Raw genomic sequence first — 18,649 nt, 5'->3', positions numbered from 1 at the left:
TTTATTCAGTTGATGATGATGATGATTAAAATACATCCAACAGAGGCGGAAGCAAACATTGCTTAATGTTTATGGATTCTAAGAACTCAGAAATTTTACCTGGATGTTTTGAGTTGAGAAAAGAAGTCTATCATTTGCAGAAACTAAGTTTCTTCATAGATGGTATGACCAAAATGACACCCATGATGAAGGACTAAATATGTTTCCAGATATGTTTTCTTTATATTGAATGAAATGCTGAGATCTGCCTCTTTTGCAAGTGCCACCCAGTGGTTCTAGCCTGGCTTTGCATTACAATAAAAAATAAAAATACTTCTCAATGATTACTTTCAAAGATGTGAATTCAACTTTCACATCTCTCCTTGGCCATCTCTTCCCCACTTCTTTCAATTGATGCATGAATTTCTACAGCACTTAACTCCTTTCCAACTGATTCTATTCTTTTGAAGTCCCTCTTCCATGTTTCCAATGTTTTTAAAAAATGTATTCACATAAATTACTACAACAACTAAGATTTTCAAAGCATTTTTTGGTTGTATAAGTTAACATGGTGTACTGGACACATTAATTTTTACTACCTGACCTAGGCAGTTGTTTAAATTCAGAAAAAGGTGTGTGCCCTCTCTGCTCATCCACTGTTGAAACACAGTCAACCACTAGATGGCGCTAACTCTGATGAGGACATGGAAATTTAGCTTGTGATTTCATTTCCATGACTGGGTCCTCCGGATTACATCCTCTGAACTTGGAGAAACTTATTTAGGAGCTATTAAATCACAGGTAGAAAGGTAAAACATGGACAGTGACCTTTAAATACACATCTATTGTATGGGGAATATAAAAATAAAATTTATTTAAAAAAACACATTTATGATAAAAAAAGAAAAAAGATGTAAGAATTATATAAAATAAAATATTTAAATAAAAAAACTATCCCCCCAAAAAATAAATAAATAAATAATACATACATACCTATTTTCATGTATAAATATTTCTTCATCATAGAACAGAGGTAAGTTAGAACACAAAGAACCCTAAACTTTTTGGGAAAGTGTCTTTTATAAGTGTCTCTGATGTTGGTACCAAACTTAAATTCCTATAGGTAATAACTGAATCAGAAACAACAGTATAAGGTTTTGCTCATGGTAAGGGAGGAGAGATGTACTCCATGGTCAAGGAGCCACATGGGGTTTTAAAAAGGGAGAGCCTTATCCCAGACTTCACGTGTGGGACATTCAGAAGCAGAAAGAGCTGTGATAGGATGGCCAAAGTTGCCAGGAACACTAATTGAGACAAACCAATGCATTTCCTTGGGAAACACACTCTGAGGGTGCTCTGGTGGTGGTGAGTGGGCAGGATCTCCCCATCCCGCTGCTGGCAGCATGCCTGAGGGGCGGCAAAGGGGCTGCATGCATGGTTTCCCACTGAACTTCTGCTCCCCATTCTCTTATCCTACTACTCCCAATACTTGCATTTAAGCCAATATAGGGTTCACAAGATTCAACAGAGTATGAGCGGACTTAGGGAACAGATTTTATCTAATGTATATGATTGTCTTACTCATAAGACCAGCAATTGTTCTGCATCCTTCACAGTTCTCTGACCTTAATCCCATTCCACTAATCTCGCCAACATTTTATGGATTAATAAAAGATATACTTTTAATCTTCTATTTGTCTGTCGTGTGTGAATTCTTAATTAAAAGTAGATATACTCTTAAATTTAGTTCATTAATAAACTTTTACTTCATTAATAGATAACATTTCAGAACAGTATTCAATGTAAGAAATTTTTTCAGTTTTTCCACTGTTAATCAAATGTTTAATTAAGGTGAAGCCTTTTCTCTACTTTGTAAGTTAGAGAATTAGACCCTAGAGAATTCTTATAACCTGATTAGTCCTAATTGTCCTTTTTTTTCCTACCTGATTTTTTAATAGCATAGGAAAAAAAAATCTCAATGCTACAGGATTAACTTTACTACAACACGGACTTTCTTCAATTGAGTAATACCACAAGGGAGAAAAATTATAATAGCAAGTTTTCTAATCAATGTTCCACTTACCTGCTTTTTTTAATTACAAAAACAGAATATTAAGCTATGTCCTGCATAGAGTAAACATATAACTGTTTTCATATTACATAGGAAATTAAGAAGAGAAAGGATGGTAGAAAAAAGATGAATGAGAAACAAAAGTGGGAGAATACAGTAAGGAAAGGAGAAAAAAAAAGAGAGGAACAAACAGGGAAAAAGAATATAAGAACTCCCAGATGTAAAGAAAGGACAAGAGTGGTTAATTGATTCTGGGGAGATCAGAGAGCTGATCTACGGTCAACTTTTCTGCCTACACCCTTTGCTCCTGAGCTGTAGACACCCGCACAGGGTATCACAATCATCTGAAAGAGGGTAAACTGCAATTCATAGATTTCTAAACAGTAACCCTTAGAGATGGAGAAGGTCCTCTTTTAGAGGGATAATCACTAGTCCACAGGGGATATATGAGAATTCCCCTCCCAGACAAGTTGGTGGTGGCCTGAGCACGTTCACAGAGGGTTTGGTCTGGTTCTGGGGCTGGACTGTCCCCTCACAGGAAGAAATCTGGAGCCCATGATCTTTTACAAGGGCTTACCTCCTCAACCATCTGCTTGACCTTCTTCTGCTGACAATGCACCATGTCATCCAGGTGTCTGATACGTTCACGGAGGCTGGCAGACGCCTCCTCCAACTGCTGATACCTAACACAAAGAGAGGAATAAGCTTCTGAGTCCTAAACCAAAGCAGCAAAACAAGAATAGACAGTAATTGTGTGAAAAGAATGTTGCCAGGAACAAGAAAGAATTCCAAGATGCACTCTTTTTACTTTTTGTGTGTCCTAGGTAATTAACTACCAGTCAACCACCCGACCATAGAGGGAATCTTGCAAGAGGACTCTTGCAAGTTTGACTCTGTATAGGGCCAGTTAGTATATTTTCCAGGGACTGAGAAGCTTTTTTAACATCATATACAAGTATGAAGATCTCTCTGTTTGGGGATTAACACATATTGGAACATCCAGTAAATTCCATTGATTAGGAGAACAGAGAAGGAAAGGTGCCTAACAACACACACAAAAAAAATCTGAAATCAAGTGGCAGAGTCCAGGGAAGCCTAGAATTATAGTTATTCTACATGTCATTTATTTTGGGAAAATGGGATAAATGTTGAAAGAAACTCTCTGTATCAAAACAAAGCAGACCACCACATAAAACATTTTATACTTTTGTTTTAAAACAGCCAAATTATCCTCTGACTTTGCTGGTTCAAAGAAACCAGAGGAACCAGCAGGTGGTCCCTACAGTTGTGTGGGCACTGGAATGGAGCACTGGATCAAGAGTGGGGTGGTTCACTTACCACTTCCATCACTGCCAAGTCCCTCCCACAGTGCATTAAAAACTAGGGAAGATTCCTATAGCTTTGCTATAGTTGCATTAAGAGGAAGGAAAAACAGATATTTTTCAACATATACTATGTGGCAGGCAATACCCAACAATTCCCTCAAAATAATAACCCAAGGAGACAGGCTGTTCTTATCATCATAATCCTTCTCTCTGTTAAAAATGAATCCCCTTTTACCTCAGGGAGGTTAAGCAATTGCTCCAAAATGCTAAAATCATCCCAACCAATTTTCCTTCTCAAAAGGGCCCCTACATGGCCTCTCAACCTCTTGATTTATAGAAGAAACCCTGTACTACTTCTGCATTTTTCCTGCAGGATTTTCTGTGCACATAGCCAGAGAACAAGACGAAGTTTGAGCAGAATTTGGAAACAAAGAACACTATCTTAAATTAGTTCCCACAGTAATGGTATTAGTCACCGTTGATGAATTTTCTCATCAACAAGGTGCATCCTGTGAAGTTCCAGTTTATGGAAGAACATTTATAGAATGAACTTTTGCACTTTTGACCATCTTTGATGTGTTCCATGGCACTAAAAACCAACCATGGACTATAAGATGTGCCGGTAAGTTCCTAAAGAAACTGGCTTCATACTGGAAGTTCTCAGTTCAATGTTTTGTATCAGTCAGTCTGCAATATATGATAACCAAAGGAAGGCAAATGCCAGGGCCAAGTGAGCCCACAAAACCATAGGCAGACACCATCTAAATACATCACAAGACAGTGAACATTATATCTTACCTTTCCTGGTCAGAATAAGAGATTTCCCCTGACATTTCTGTTTCATGCTCCAGGAGCTGGAGTTGCAGTTGATGTCGTTCCTAAGACAAAAGGAAACTGACATTTTAATCAATGGGTCCCAAGTTGGACAGAGCATATCAAGAAATTCCAGTACTAGTAAGTTCAAATCCATAGAGAACCGGTGGGTTTTATACTCCCACTCTCCAGAGACCAAACAAAGCTCAAACTGCCAAACCTGTTGCCAAATTTATATATTCATGAATGAGAAACAAATATCCTAGATAAAATCACTGAAGATTTCCTTTTTAAAAAGTACCCTGTTGGGGACCTCTTGTGAAAATTTATAGTTCTAAACGATAATGAATACTCTAAAGTAGCCTGTGGTATTGCAAAATTCTTGATTATTCTCTGAATCATCAAAAAAAGAGCTCTGAAAGTTGTATATATCCTATAAAGTAACCTGGGTAGTATTTACACAGCAGTATTCACATGTACGAAAACTGTTGTGGTAGTCAGAATAATGGACCCCCTTATCTCTATGAATATGTTACCCTACAAAGTTATACTTTGCAAATATAACTAAGTCTAGGAGTTTAAAATGGGGGAATTATCCTGAATTATCCAGTTGGGCCCTTACAAGAAGGAAGAAGTATGGTTAGAATCAGAAAGGGGCAGATTGGGCCTCCCTGGTGGTGAAAGGGGTTAAACCTCAGCACTGTGGAGCTGTTTGCAACTACTGGAGCATGAGTTTGATCCCCCGCCAGGGAGCTGCCCACATGGCACAGCAGACCTCTCCTGTCTTGCCTGTTGCTCCCCTCAGCAGTGTGTTTCAGAAGATCTGCCTGTTCTACTCCCTACTCTGTCTTTGGTAAATCCTCTCACCACCCTGCACCTCTGGCCTGTACCCCAACTCTTGCATGCATAAATAAATAAAATTTAAAAAAAGAAAGGGGCAGATTGGAAGATACTGTACTCCTGACCTTGAAACTACAGGATGGGGCCACAAGCCAATGAGTATAGATCATCCCTAGAAGTTAGAAAAGGTCAGGAAGTAAATTCTCCTCTAGGGATTCCCAAAGAAATCCAGCCCTGTCTTGATCTTAGAACCTCTGACCTCCAGAATGCTATAGGAAATTAATACATACATCAAACTGGACATTTAGATTTGTATACTTCAAAGAATATATGTAAATGTAAGTTTACTCAAAAAAGTAATAAACTATAAAATTATTTCTATGAACAAAGTGGAAATGTTAATATAAGCATAGTAACTATCATATCTGAAATTGTACTAAAAATACACTACAGATGTTGGTGTAATCATTTTGTTAAAATGAAGTTGATCAAATCTGTTATGTCTTTTTCTAAGTAGCACAGTGCCTTATGTTTATTTTCAGAAAGTCTCTCAAAAAAAGCTCAACTAATTATACAGATGACAAACCTCTTTTCCTCCAAATTACTGAAAACAAATCTTTGAAAATTTAACTCCCACAAATTCTGAAGCTGTAAGAGTAGACCAAAGAGTTAGAGGGGCAGCTTGCCCTGGCAGCAAGGTATTATTATGATCAATGTAATTAGACCCATAAAAGAAGACTTGTAGTGGAGCCTTGTTCTTGGTGAGTTTGGGTGGGTTTTTTGTTTCCCCATTTCAAATGAGTTGGTTTAACACCAGGTGGTATAGAATTCACAATAGAAGAAAGACTGAACACAAGCACACTTTGACAGGAATCTGGGCTGGGTTGACTCTGACCTCACAGCTAAAACAGAAATGGCTGAGTGAGAAGAACAAGAGAAGATGAGCCAGTGTACGATTTTTTTTTTTTTTTTTACAAAAGTTTATTCTTAACTCTAGCTATTGATAACAAATGTGATGGCAGAAAATCCAGATGTTTAAACACAAATGGAATTAAGGATCACCATTGCCTCAGGAACAGCTTACTTTTTGTCAGATTTCTTAATTCCATCTGTGGCCAGGGGGGAGCTTTTCCCCAAAGTCTTCACTTTTGGCTCTAAGTTTCTTCTGCTCTTTCTGCTTCTGCTTGAACGCTGTATCTACCTCATGCCTCTTGGACTACCTCACCGACATCTTGTCACCTTCACATAGGACATGGCACCTGCAGTCCCTTCCCCAGACCCTCTTGTTATTACTTTTGATCTCCACAGGGAGCAAATGTACATCTACTGCCAGGCCTGTGCAGACAGTTCCCCTTGTCCACCTGTCATTTGCCACTGGTTGCAAGTTTACACTGGCCCTGAAATAATAGTTTTCATAAAGTGAGGCAAGGTTTAACTTACAGCACACTTCAAGTTTCTATTTTTTTTTTAAGTTGAGGTATAGCAAATCTTAAGTGCACACCGCACAATAATTTGTTACATTGTATACACCTGTGAAACCACCACCTAGATCAAGTCATAAAATATTATTCTGTTCTGCAGAAGGAACCCTGATAAATCAGGTTCCTTAAAGATTTTTACTGATCATGGTGGGGGGAGGCAGGGAAAGGAGGGCTTGGGGTCGAAATAAGGGGGTTGTAATTGTATGGGGAATATAAAAAATAAAATTTAAATTTAAAAATAAATAAACAATAAATAAATAAAAAAGATTTTTACTGATCATAAAAAGAGTGTTTCCAATATAACACTCAAAAAAGAGAAACAGTAAACAAAGATATACAGTAGAGCAGTCATTCAAAAGTGCAGTTTGTCCTGGAACAAAATCCCCAAATAGTTGAGAACAGGAACCAACACTGCCACAGGTCATGGACAGTTCGTGCTGTGTGGACAGCATGTCCACACAGTGTATATTAGAGACCTGGCAAGACTCCTGTTCTCACAGATTTATCCCTGAAGTGGAAAGAGCAGTAAACTGGTATACCTAAACTTAGCTAAAGAAAACAAGCATTTCTCTAACCTACATGGACAAGAAATGACAAGAGACTTTCGATTACTAAAGAAAAAAGCAACACAACTTGGGGCAGGTTTTATGTGGAAATACTGGTGGGGAGGGTCACCTCACACCTCCCTTACCTCCCAGGCACTGGCCTCTCTTTCAGACTCCATTTGGAAATCAATGGGAAAAGGCTGAGAACTTTAAAGATTTATTTTTATCTATGTATGCATAAGAACTGGGGTATAGGCCAGAGGTGGGGTGTGTGTGTGTATGTATGAGAGGATTCACCAGAGACAGTGGGGAGCAGAACAGGCGGATCGACTGAAAGACACTGCTGAGGGGAGCAACGGGTAAAACAAGAGCGGTCTGCAGCGCCATGTGGGTAGCTTCCCTGGCAGGGATCGAACTCATGCTGCAGTGGCTGGTGATAGCTTGATAGTGCTGAGACCTAACCCCTGTGCCACCAGAGAGGCCCAAAGCTGAGAACTATAACTTTCAAAATCCCCAGGGTACAAAGAAGATAAAAAATAAAACAGGTCCAGCTCAAAATAGCTGAGGAGGGGACAGACATGTAACAAGTCTGTAATAAGAACAATAAAAATCTGAGCCACACAACCCATTTTTGAGTCCCTGCTCTATGCCAGGCTGTGCTTAGCAGTTTGCATGGGTTTTTCTCATTTATTCCTCACAAAAGCCTCAAGAGTATGAATTATGATTATCACCCTTTTACAGAAGAGGGAACTGAGTTTGGAAAAGTCAAGTAACTACTTGCAATTAGAAAGGCAAGATTTTCACCCTCAGTCCATATGGTTCGAAAACCTGTATTTTAACCACTATCAATACACGGACAGTCTCTGTAAGAGACTTTTCTGCCCAAAGCACCTCTCCCATGCTGCCTTTTCACTTTGCTTCTTTATGCTATTGGACAATCTGTCCCTCAAAGGGAGTCTGCATTAACCAGCATGCTCTGCTGTTGCAGGAGAGCAGAATGTGGGAGAAAGTTTATCCAAGTTCTAGGGATTTTCCAGCACCATTGCAAACACTGACATTAATCCTTAACATGCCACTTTCCCCCTCTTCAATAAAAGATTGGATTCTATATCCCCAGTGGCTAGAGATGCAACTATAATTGACTCTTTACTTTGCTCAAGTCCTCTCAAATAAAGATACTATTTAAAGTAGGAGTGCCCAGTAGGTTCTGGAACTCCACAGCACTGAATTAATGCTGGTCCCACCAGGTTACACCTCGCCTGGACAGGGGGCTGTAGAGGGGCTTATGTTGCAGACATCAGGGGAAGGAGACCTCTTCTCAGAACCATTTGGAAGCCCAGGTGTTGACCTTGCTCACATGGTTATTCCCCCTCCTCCATCATCAGCCTGGAAATGTCTCTGCATCAGCAGGAGTTACAGGATGTTAACAGGTCACAGCCTTAGCAGGTCACTGCTGTTCTACAAACTCATACAGTACTAGAGAGTCATTTTCCAGGAACCAAACACAGCTTTGGCCCTAAACCGCCTCTCGTCCCCCAGAAGTCAGCTGTCACCTGCTGAAGGTCACCTTCCTTTTTGTTCCTTTGCTTCCTTCTTTTTCCTCTTTCCTCTCTCCCATGCTTTCTTCCCTCTCCTCACTTCCTGCATAATTCCCAGCCTCCTCCCTTTCTCTGGACAGGCTTCATTATCCCAGCAAAGCTCCTACCTTCCACACACCTCCCCCCATCCCCACCCTCCCATCTGAATCCACATCCACATAGAAATGCACTGTCCCCCACTTGACGTGTCAGAGAAAGCAAGCCTTTTGGGCACTTGCCCCAGAAACAACAGGCTTGGGGTACTGATGTAACATCTATGAAGGGCCTCACTACTCAACTTATAAATTAAGTTCATGCCTGAGACCCCAAGTAGGCAAAGTCAGCTGCCAAATATTAAGGTTTGTAAATAATTTCACAACTAATACTGCTTAAGACATCAGAATAGTTACCATGGGAAAAGACAGAACTTTGTGGGACTTCCTCATACTTTATTTTACACTCTGACTTTTTATATTTTTATCATAAATTGGAGGCACAAGAGGGATAGTGCTGAGGACTTCTCATTCCTTCAGACAGCCTGCAGGGGAAATGTAGAAATGCAAGGGCATCTGGGCAAATGGGCAAAGGGCCCAAAGCTGTGTCTATTATTACCTTCTCCATGCGCTCAATTAGCCTGTCCAGTTCCCCAATCCTCTGATCTTTCTCCTCTAGGCTGATCTCAGCAGCTTGCATCTTCTTATTGGCTTCTTCAATCGCTTTCAGAAAACTATTGGTTTCTTCCTGCAAAAGAAACACACTCCTCTCAGCACAGCCATGGGGTCCCAAGGCTACCAATTAGGGTCTGAGTGCTCTGCCTTGCTGATGCCTGCCTTGCATGATGTCTCTTTAAAAGCACAAATTGGGGGCCTAAAATTGTCTCACGGATGGTGAGCTCCACTTCCATGATTCTGGTTCTCACCTGAGGATAAGGACACAGTGTATAACTTTTTAGTGGACCTAGTTAATTTCTTTTTCTCCTTTTCCCCCTTGAGCCCTTTTGTCTAAAAAGAACCTGCAAATGTTATCTAAGCCTTGACTAACACTCAAAGTGTTACTATATTTGCCAACAATGTAAAGAGAATTAGGGCCAGATCTGTAAATGAATGCAGAAACTCCAGGTCTATCTCCTCTACTGCAAAGCACCAACTCACCCCTAAGAAGAAAACCAAGCCATGCAGTCAGCACATTTGCTAGACCTGCAAGAACAGCAGCTATGGAGGCATGGCTTCAAGAAATGGGTGGTGTCTCCCAAGAACGCTAGCATGTGAAGCACACAGCCCAATTCTAATAAAAGCACAACAGAGTCCTCGGCAAAAGAGTGGAGAGAGGGGCTGTGGCTTGCCAAGGACAGATGCCTCTAGCTATGTGAATGGGAAGGGCGTTATTCACAAAGAGGGTGGCATTTTCAAGGCGTTTAGGGAGCTAAGTTCAGATCAAAGGACGGGAAAGAGGAAGTTTCAGGGAAAGAGGAAGTTTCAGGGAAAGAGGAGTAAATGGAATGTGGAAGGGCAAAGTGGTAAATTCAGAATATGCTCGGGCGCTGGCAAATGGGCAGACTAGCTACAAAGAGAGGGGAGTATCTATAGAGAGAGATTGGGGGCTGTTCCAAGGGTATGAATAAAGGAAGGGGGGGGAATAAATGAGCAAATGGATACATTCCTTCAGTGCTCATGCTGTTGACGTCCACAGGCTCACCTCCAAGCAGAAACCATACTACTTAAACCTTACCAACGACAGTGAACTGAAAGCGCTCGGCTACAGCATACACACCAGGAGAGCCTCTTTCTCAGCACTGTGCTTCTGCTGCTCTTCATGCAGCTTTTCTTCATACTGGCTGTACAGCTTCTTAGTCATCTCTCTCATCACCTCCGCATTGGCTTCTTGAGAGCATTCCACCTATAAAGAGACTCATTTAAGTGCTTCTGCTGATTTCAGGGGAATCAGCACTTTACGTGCCATATGTGCAATGTCTGGACACACAGCCACAGTGAAGCCATTCATGAGGGCTCTGAGGTAGAGAAAAGCCACTGGACTAATTAATGGAAAGGGGTGGAAGGAAGAAGGAAAAGAGGTGAGTGGGTAACACCGAGAGAAAAATGTACTTTACATTAATTTATCAAAACATTATTAAGACAAAAGTGACTGACATAAATGAAGTTTCAAAAATCAGAAATTAACCTGTTTCAAGCCTGTTTCCCAAGTTTAGCCATTTTTAAACTGACTTCACTCTATAATGTGCCCCAGCTCCACTGCCTTCTTAACCCCTTTCTTCAATTACCTGTTCCTGTTTAATGTTCTTAAGATCCTGAAATTTTATCATTTTTTTTCTATTTTTTTCTTCTATCAGTTTAACAAACCTTTATAAATAATATGTCCACACCCTAACTGGTCAAAGAAGGACAATTTTTTTGAATTCTTGAGTATTTTGTTGTTGACTTAAAAGTAAGAATACTACATTATTAAGATTGGGTCAGAGTAGGATCAACTATAAAGTTGAAAAATAAAAAGGTTACCTAGAGGAGGAAGGAGAGAATAAGAAAGGAAAGGGAATATTATAGATTAAGATATTATGTTTCTGACTATACATTGCTTTATAAATTTTACTTTGGTGGGCCACCGGTGGTGCAAGTGGTTAAGTCTCAGCACTACCAAGCTATCCACAGCCACTACACCTTGGGTTAGATCCCGGGCCAGGGAGCTACCCACATGGCGCAGCAGACCTCTCCTGCCTTGCTGGCTGCTCCCCACTCTGTCTCTGGTGAATCGTCTCACCACCACTACCCCTACCTCTGGTATACACCCCAGCTACTATATGCACAAATAAATACATCTTTTTAAAAAAATAAAATAAATCTGACTTTGGACCAAGTAAATAATTAACTTGTTATGAAAAGATCAAATTTCAAATAATTAGCTACCATGACCATTCTATGGGAAAACAATAGTCTTTTCAACAAATAGTGCCAGGACAACTGGATTGGCCACATGGGAAAGAACAGAATGAGACACCTAGCCCATCATGCACAAAACTTAACTCAAAATGGATAAAAAGTCTAAATGTAAAAAGCTAAAACTGTAAAACTCTTAGAAGAAAACAGAAGGCATATCTTTGTGACCTTGAGTTAGGCAATGGCTTCTTAGACATGACTCAAAAATCACAAGGAACAAGAGATGAGTAGACTTCATTCATATTCAATATTAAAAATAGCTATATTTCAAAGGACCATCAAGAAAGTAAAAAGATAATCCCCAGAGTGAGAGAAAATATGGACAAACCAAACATAAGATAAAGAATGCATATCTAGAATAGGTAAGTCATTTTTACCATTCAATAATAAACTATAACTAATTTAAAAATAGGCAAAGGATCTGAATGGACACACTCCAAAAAATGCATGCAAATGACCAATATGGTCAAGAAAAATACTCAACATCATTCAACATCAGGAAAATGCAAAACCACAGTGAGATGCTGCCTCACAGTACAGAATGTCTGTAATCACTAAGGAAATAGCAAGTGTCAGTGAGGATGAGGAGAAATTGGAATCTGCACGCTGCTGGTGGGAGTGTAAAGGGAGGCAGGTGTATTTCTCAATTACCTTCACATTGTTTGCTCCCCTCACCCTCTATGTGCATGCATTACTTAAAAAAAAAAAATTAAGTGAGAAAAGAAGGAAGGCCTTGCAAGAGAAGCTGGTCATGAGGAAGCTGTCCCATCAGCTGCACTGGCTTATGGGCCTCCAGGAAAGACTTAGGTTAATCCGATATAAGAAATCTTCTCATCCAAAAAAGGATAATTGGTCTCATTCTTTCTATACTCATGCTCTCTCTAATGTTACATCTGGAAACCTTCCACGCAGATCTGGGGAACACTAAGTTGGTGGCTTGCACGGGCCCAGCAAGGAGATGAGGGAAAGTCAGCAGAGTTGTGTGCCAGAGACTAAGGTGGAGGCAGCTGGTGTTTCCTTTCTGCCCAGGCCCCATCCTCACCTGTGAACCGCATGCCATTGATTTCAAGCTATGGAAGGTTGTTTATATGCACTCCTTCCAGGTTATTGTTTGTTCCAAAGAGCTGAGTTTGCTGTCTATGGCACCACCAGGTAAGTGAGGTATATGTCAACCTCAGTAGGTTACATTACATTTACATCAAAGATTTGATAAAAGTGTCTCTTGATGCCAATTCTTTCTCATCACTGGCAAATTTTGATACCAAGAAGCCAAGAAAGGGGAAACCCTGATCAGAAATTGTCATCAGCTGAGAAAACACCCCATTCCACTATGTAGACGTCTAGAAAGTGTTCTGTCCCTCAATCCTACTACTCTGCATTCAGGTCACATGAAATAACTGTTATTTATTTTGGGGGTAAAGTGAAATATTAGTCTCTAAAACAGGAAATTATAGGCTGGAGTTAAGGGTGTGGTCTCCATGGAAACAGCTAGATTATCAAACTAGTAATGTCCCTGGGCACCAGACACCATGCCACCTCTGGAACAGACAAGAATGCACAGGAGAGACAGAGTAGGCACGCAATACATATGCGTGGACTGAATGGTGGACAAAGTTCCAAAGCCAAAGACGTAAAAGTGTCATGTCAGACCTTTCTCAGCAACATACCCCTTTATTTTCCTCCAAAGTAACTCACTCAGAAATAGATATATGAAACAGTAAAGAGATGAACTGCCCTATTTGAAGTGAAAGCAAAGAGGTGCTGATCTCCCCCTGGTCCCTTCCCAGGGTGGCTGTGTTTGGATTGGGCTAGCACAGCTAGCCACAGATGGCTATCACAAATACTAAGCACACAGTGTGGCAGCTGCTCTCCCCACTGAGTCAGCCCTGAGGCAGCACATCGGGGGCACCACATGTCAAGTCTGTTTTCTTAACTAAACTATTAATAACACCACCTTTTACTATCAAACATGTTCTGATTTGAGCAATAAATTACATGGATATACTACCCATAAGACACTTTCCTCTAGGACAGCCCAAAGCTGTGCTGACCATCATTTGAAAACCACAGACTTAAATAAAAGTGAATTCAATCAGGAAATAATTTGTTGTGTGCCTTCTGTGAGCATTCAAGGGTCTACTCCTGCCACTAGGCAGGAAATCTATCCATTTTTCAAATACAGAAGGGGCATTGGGAGCCTGGCTGAGGAATAAGCACAACCTGGGGGGCTAGAGGGAACTCCCCCAGAGTCTTTGGTCACCCACCTATTTTCTTCCTGCATGCCCTTCAGCAGCTTTCTTGCCAAACCAAATAGAAAGACCTAAAGACCTTGGACCTTAGAGAAAATCTAAACAGTGAAGCTTCTGAAGTCCAGACCTGTGGGCAGCCCATAAGAGCAGTGCCATGATGACGTCTCAGCAGCTCTTGATGCCCCTGGGGTCAAGGAAGGTGTACCCAAATTGGGCATTTATGTGGCACCCCCTATCTGAACTGATAGTTACGTGGCCAAGCCGTATGGAGGTGGCCACACAAGGGAGAGAAAATCTAAGGGAGGAGAGAACAGAGTAAAGGGGAGAGTTGAAGATGGGAGGAGAAAGAAAAGAAGGAAAGACAAAGGAATCTTCACCTTCATTTTCAGCAGCTGGTTTTCCACTTGTGCCTCCTCTAGCTGCCTCTGCTTTTCCCGCAGCTTGTCCATGGATGCTTCATACGTCTGCTGCAGATTTCTGATTTGGTCCTTAATACTGCTGTTTTCCAAAGTAACATCCACAAGGGTTTTCTGTTGGGATAAAAAGAAAAACAAAACTCATCTAGTGGTGAGCAAAAGCCTGGTCTATGTACTGGGGCATCATTTTGCCATTAACCACTAGAGGGGATGTTAGGACACAGCACCTGCATGCCTGAGGTGTGTGCAGGGCTGAGGGCTCACACAGTGATCACCACAGGGTTTACTGCCCCGCGGGTGAGTGGGTGGGCTGTAAGCTGAGCCCATAACACATCCCACAGTTGTTGCCAATATCACATGGCACAGGTTAGGATGGATGGGAATGGATTAAAATGGAGTCTTTCCAAGGAAAAGTGTTCATAATACATCATTTCACATGAAAAAAAATAGACTTGAAAATAGTAAGCATAGAACAATCCCATTTGGAAAAAAAAAAAAAAAGAGTGCATTTAGTCAATTATATTTATACATAGGGAAAAAAAGACTCAAAGGAAATTCACCAAAATTCAAATAATGGCTGTCACCATGTGATAGGATTATGGGGAATATTTTCTCTTTGTGTTTTCTATATTTTCCACATTCCCACAATGAAATCAGAAAACAAAGGATGTGTTCTATAGAATGGAAATAGTCCCCTTTTTTCTTCAAGAGGCTGTCACTTCTGTACTTCTAGATCGCCTGCCAGAATAACCTTTCCCTGAGGCAGAGAAGGGTGGTAATGAAGGTGTGCCAGGGAATGGAGTTAGGTGACTCAGACAAGTGTCTTGACAAGTATCAAAAGCCTGTTGGTTATTGTTACAGGCCACCCACTGGGCCAAGAATGTTCACATTAAAATTGTGCTATTTAATGCTTTGGTTTCTATTCTCCTTACAAGGAATAGCTTCTATAACCTAGAACTCCTGTCACTGGACACTGGTTACGGTCACCTTCTATCACCTCCCCAAGTCATATACTACTCCAAATTAGATTTGGAAACTCTGGTATTGAAAATATTTGCTAACACTATTGTCCTCTGTGTAAATGATGAGTCTCTGAAGCTTCTCCATTTCCTTAGCTTTCACACTGGATAAGAAGACTCTCATTCCTAAACCTACTTGAATCAGGAAAAAGAATTTTCAGTGGTAGGAAATAGTTACTAGAAAAAATACTGAAGCCATTTAAAGCAGGGAATCACAGACTATTTCGAGCTACAAAGGGTTACAAACTACTTGGCCTTAAAACCCCTTTCTGCCCCCCTGGATTTACAGATACTCATGCTCAAAGAAGGTACAATCTGGTCCAAGAGGCCAGTGCTCATTGAGGTCTCGCTCTGCCACTAGAGAGAAACCTGTTCGAGTCATTTCTCTCTGTTGGTCTCAGTTTGTTTATCCATAAAACAAGGAGACTGGAGACCATCTCAACAATTCTTTCCAGCTCTGCTAGTTTATCAAATCAAACCAAGGGTCAGATCTTGCTGTCAATAATAATGAAAATGGAACAATGGAAGAGGTTGGGGCCTTGCAGAAATAAGAAGTCAATTAACTAATCTCCAGACTAGTTCAGTTGTAAGATGGTGCCTTTCTTTTCTTCTTCTTTATAAACAATGGTTTAATCTTTTAGTTATAAGGCTCCTCTGTCTGGCCAGGACCAAGAGATTAGATGATAAGTAGGAAATTAGTCAGGTTCCCAAAATTAGGTATGACCCAATTCTAAAAGCTGACTCCTGAAGGTGAATACCTGGAACATCAGCAGAAGTATGATAAGGAAGAAAAACCTAAGACTTCATACAGATACTAACCAAGTCTGAAATCAGGGCAAGTATAGCATTTCCTGGTGGGTGTGAGAAGATGTCCAACAGAGAAGGGAAAGAGAGCCTTGGCTACCTCTTAATGGCAGGAGGAAGGGGTAACAAAGGCTACTGACTCAGCCTAACCTAAAGCAGAGTTTGGCCTACAGCCAGGGGAAAACTGGCATGCACTAAGGAGAGCCAGGAAAAGGGTGGGACCTGAGGCCTAACCAGAAATGGGTCTCCCAGGCAAATCCAAACACCAGGCCCACCCAGACGCACTGTGGGACAGGGGCCTAGCTTTGTTGGCAACGCTGCCAACTAGGTTCTAGAGGAAATGGGTAATCCCAACATGAAAATTTGTTTGCTTATCTAATAAATTATTTATACTGAACCAGAAAGGACTGAAATAGCTGTGGAACTTTCCAGAGGAGGGTAAAAAGAAAGAGCCAAATAAAGCTGGAGTAGTGTGCAGAAACTATTGTTTGCATATTTGAGAACAAAAGTCGAGAGAAGCTGTTTCAGGTGAATACGCTTTTTAAAAAACATTTTCAAGTTAATTTGCATGTTTCATGGGGGCTGAGTTAGAATAATAACAGTGGACAGCACTGGAGTGGTTAACTCCTAACAAATCAAATCAATCAGCACACCAGTCCTCTTGAAGTGGATTAGTGACAATTGCACAAATTAAGGATCCTGGGTCTTTTGGCTTGCATGTCTCATACTACAATATATTCCTTGGACTAACTTCTTTTCATGCAAAATAATTCTAGATTAGGAAAAGGTACTTAACAGCCTTTAGGAGTTACTTGCCATAAATGAATACAGATTGCCTTTGGTTAAGTCTATCTTTGCTGGAACTGGGAGGAACTTCCTATAACACCAGGGCTCAGGGAAAGCGAGCTGATGAAGCAAGGATATTGACATCTCTAGCACTAAAATCAGTCTCTAAAGTCCCCCTTTTAACAAGGGCTAACACAATTGCAACTCCAACGGTTACAGTCTTAGCTTGGAAGCACACCCTTCAGCTTCCTTTACCATTTTCTGCCTCCAGTCTTCACAGGGGCCATGCTAAAAGGATTGCGAATAAAATGAGCAGGGGCCTTTCTACAAAGGCGTAGGATAGGATCCACACCTATCCTAGGCTTGCTTGCACTATAATTGCAGGCACCCAGTCTAACAGCAAATAGACAAATACCTGCAGGCCAATGGAGTCCGAAGCCAAAGCTGAGTTCATGGCATTAAAACTGTCCAGGGCTGATGACTGCGTTTGGATGTGATTCTCTAGATAGTCCTGCTGAGCCTGGGAAACCTAGACAGATTGAGGAAATGGTTATACAAAACCAACCAAACACATCTTTAACAATCTCTGCTTAGGCTAGAACTTTCTCTTGATACTAGCCACATCCATATCAACAAATGTAAAAGTCAGCATCTGCATGACCCAGATTGCAGGAAGACAAGCATACTTTCCTCAAGGGGAAACCCCTGTGTGGGAGCCACACAGACAGCCAGGCATGACAGAGTGAGGACGTGCACCGTGGGGAGTGGAAAAGAGAGCTGAAACAACAGGATAGGAAGGGGAACAAGTGGCATGTTCTTGCTTAGGGACCTGTTGACAAGGCAATAATTTTGCAATCTTAATCTGGCTGTCATGTGCAGTGTGGCCTGGGGGAGGAAGAGAATGCAGCCAGAGAGGCTGAGTTTCTTTGACCAGTCTAGCATGAGAAAATGAGGGTGTGCAGGAGATAGCAATGGAAAGAAAACAAGGGACAGAACTGGTTTACGAATCTATTGCAAATGCAATCAATGGCTTTAATTACCATTGTTAGTGATTGTCAGTGGATGAAAAGCAAATTTCCATAAGTAGGTGAGAATTTCACATCTCTTCTTACATGCCAATGAGAATAAGCTAGGTGGATATGCTTATATACCACAAACCCTATAATCAAGGCAGTATAGTTTACTTAAGCAGATAATCTCCCAACTCAGCCATAAACTACGTTATATTCTATGACTGCTGTAACTGTGATTCTTTCATGCAGATATTAATGCTAATGGAAAGTATGTCCTTATACACAGACTTTTGAAAAATGTCTTTACACATGGGCATTTTTTCTTAAAAAAAAAATCAAAACTTTTTCTCACAAGCATTAGATTGGTTAAAACAGAGGATAGTTACTTTTTTTCTTCAATTTTTGAGTCGGGAATACATTCACATAGTTCAGAGATTTAAAAAGTATGACAGGCAGAAGGAGAAAAAAAAATATCAGATGATTTCATTTATAGCAGGAATATAGAGAAACCAAATAAGACATCAGTGTAAAAAAATAATAACAGTACAAAACACAACAAAGCAAAAACAGACAATTATAAACCAGAGACATCCTGCAGGGGAGGAGGAGGGAGAGGGATGAGAGGGAGGGAGGGAGGAGCACAGGGGACTGAGGTGATGGTGCACGGGTGCATTGGGGAAGGAAACTCTATGGGGACTACACCTGAGGGGGTGGGAGGAAGCAAATACTATTTAAAAATGAACAATGATGTAAAAAAATTTAAAAAATAATAAAAAATAAATA

At 40.8% G+C, this 18,649-nt stretch overlaps 1 protein-coding gene across 1 annotated transcript in view; it reads right to left on the bottom strand.

The window, feature by feature from the left end:
- MYZAP (myocardial zonula adherens protein) overlaps positions 1-18,649 on the bottom strand; it is a 97,600-nt gene that overhangs the window by 45,448 nt on the left and 33,503 nt on the right. Inside the window, exons 5-10 of the mRNA XM_037502566.2 lie at positions 17,269-17,382; positions 14,206-14,358; positions 10,402-10,527; positions 9,244-9,372; positions 4,174-4,253; positions 2,628-2,733 (exon numbers count right to left, since the gene is read on the bottom strand). Coding sequence (XP_037358463.1) covers positions 2,628-2,733; positions 4,174-4,253; positions 9,244-9,372; positions 10,402-10,527; positions 14,206-14,358; positions 17,269-17,382 — 708 coding nt within the window. The remainder of the gene's footprint in view (positions 1-2,627; positions 2,734-4,173; positions 4,254-9,243; positions 9,373-10,401; positions 10,528-14,205; positions 14,359-17,268; positions 17,383-18,649) is intronic.

Source organism: Talpa occidentalis, unplaced genomic scaffold (genome assembly GCF_014898055.3).
Source record: "Talpa occidentalis isolate TD23 unplaced genomic scaffold, MPIMG_talOcc4v2.1 talOcc4.11, whole genome shotgun sequence".
Lineage (NCBI taxonomy): Eukaryota > Metazoa > Chordata > Mammalia > Eulipotyphla > Talpidae > Talpa > Talpa occidentalis.
Note: the sequence above shows the minus strand (reverse complement) of the source record. Positions and strands in the feature narration are given on the sequence as shown.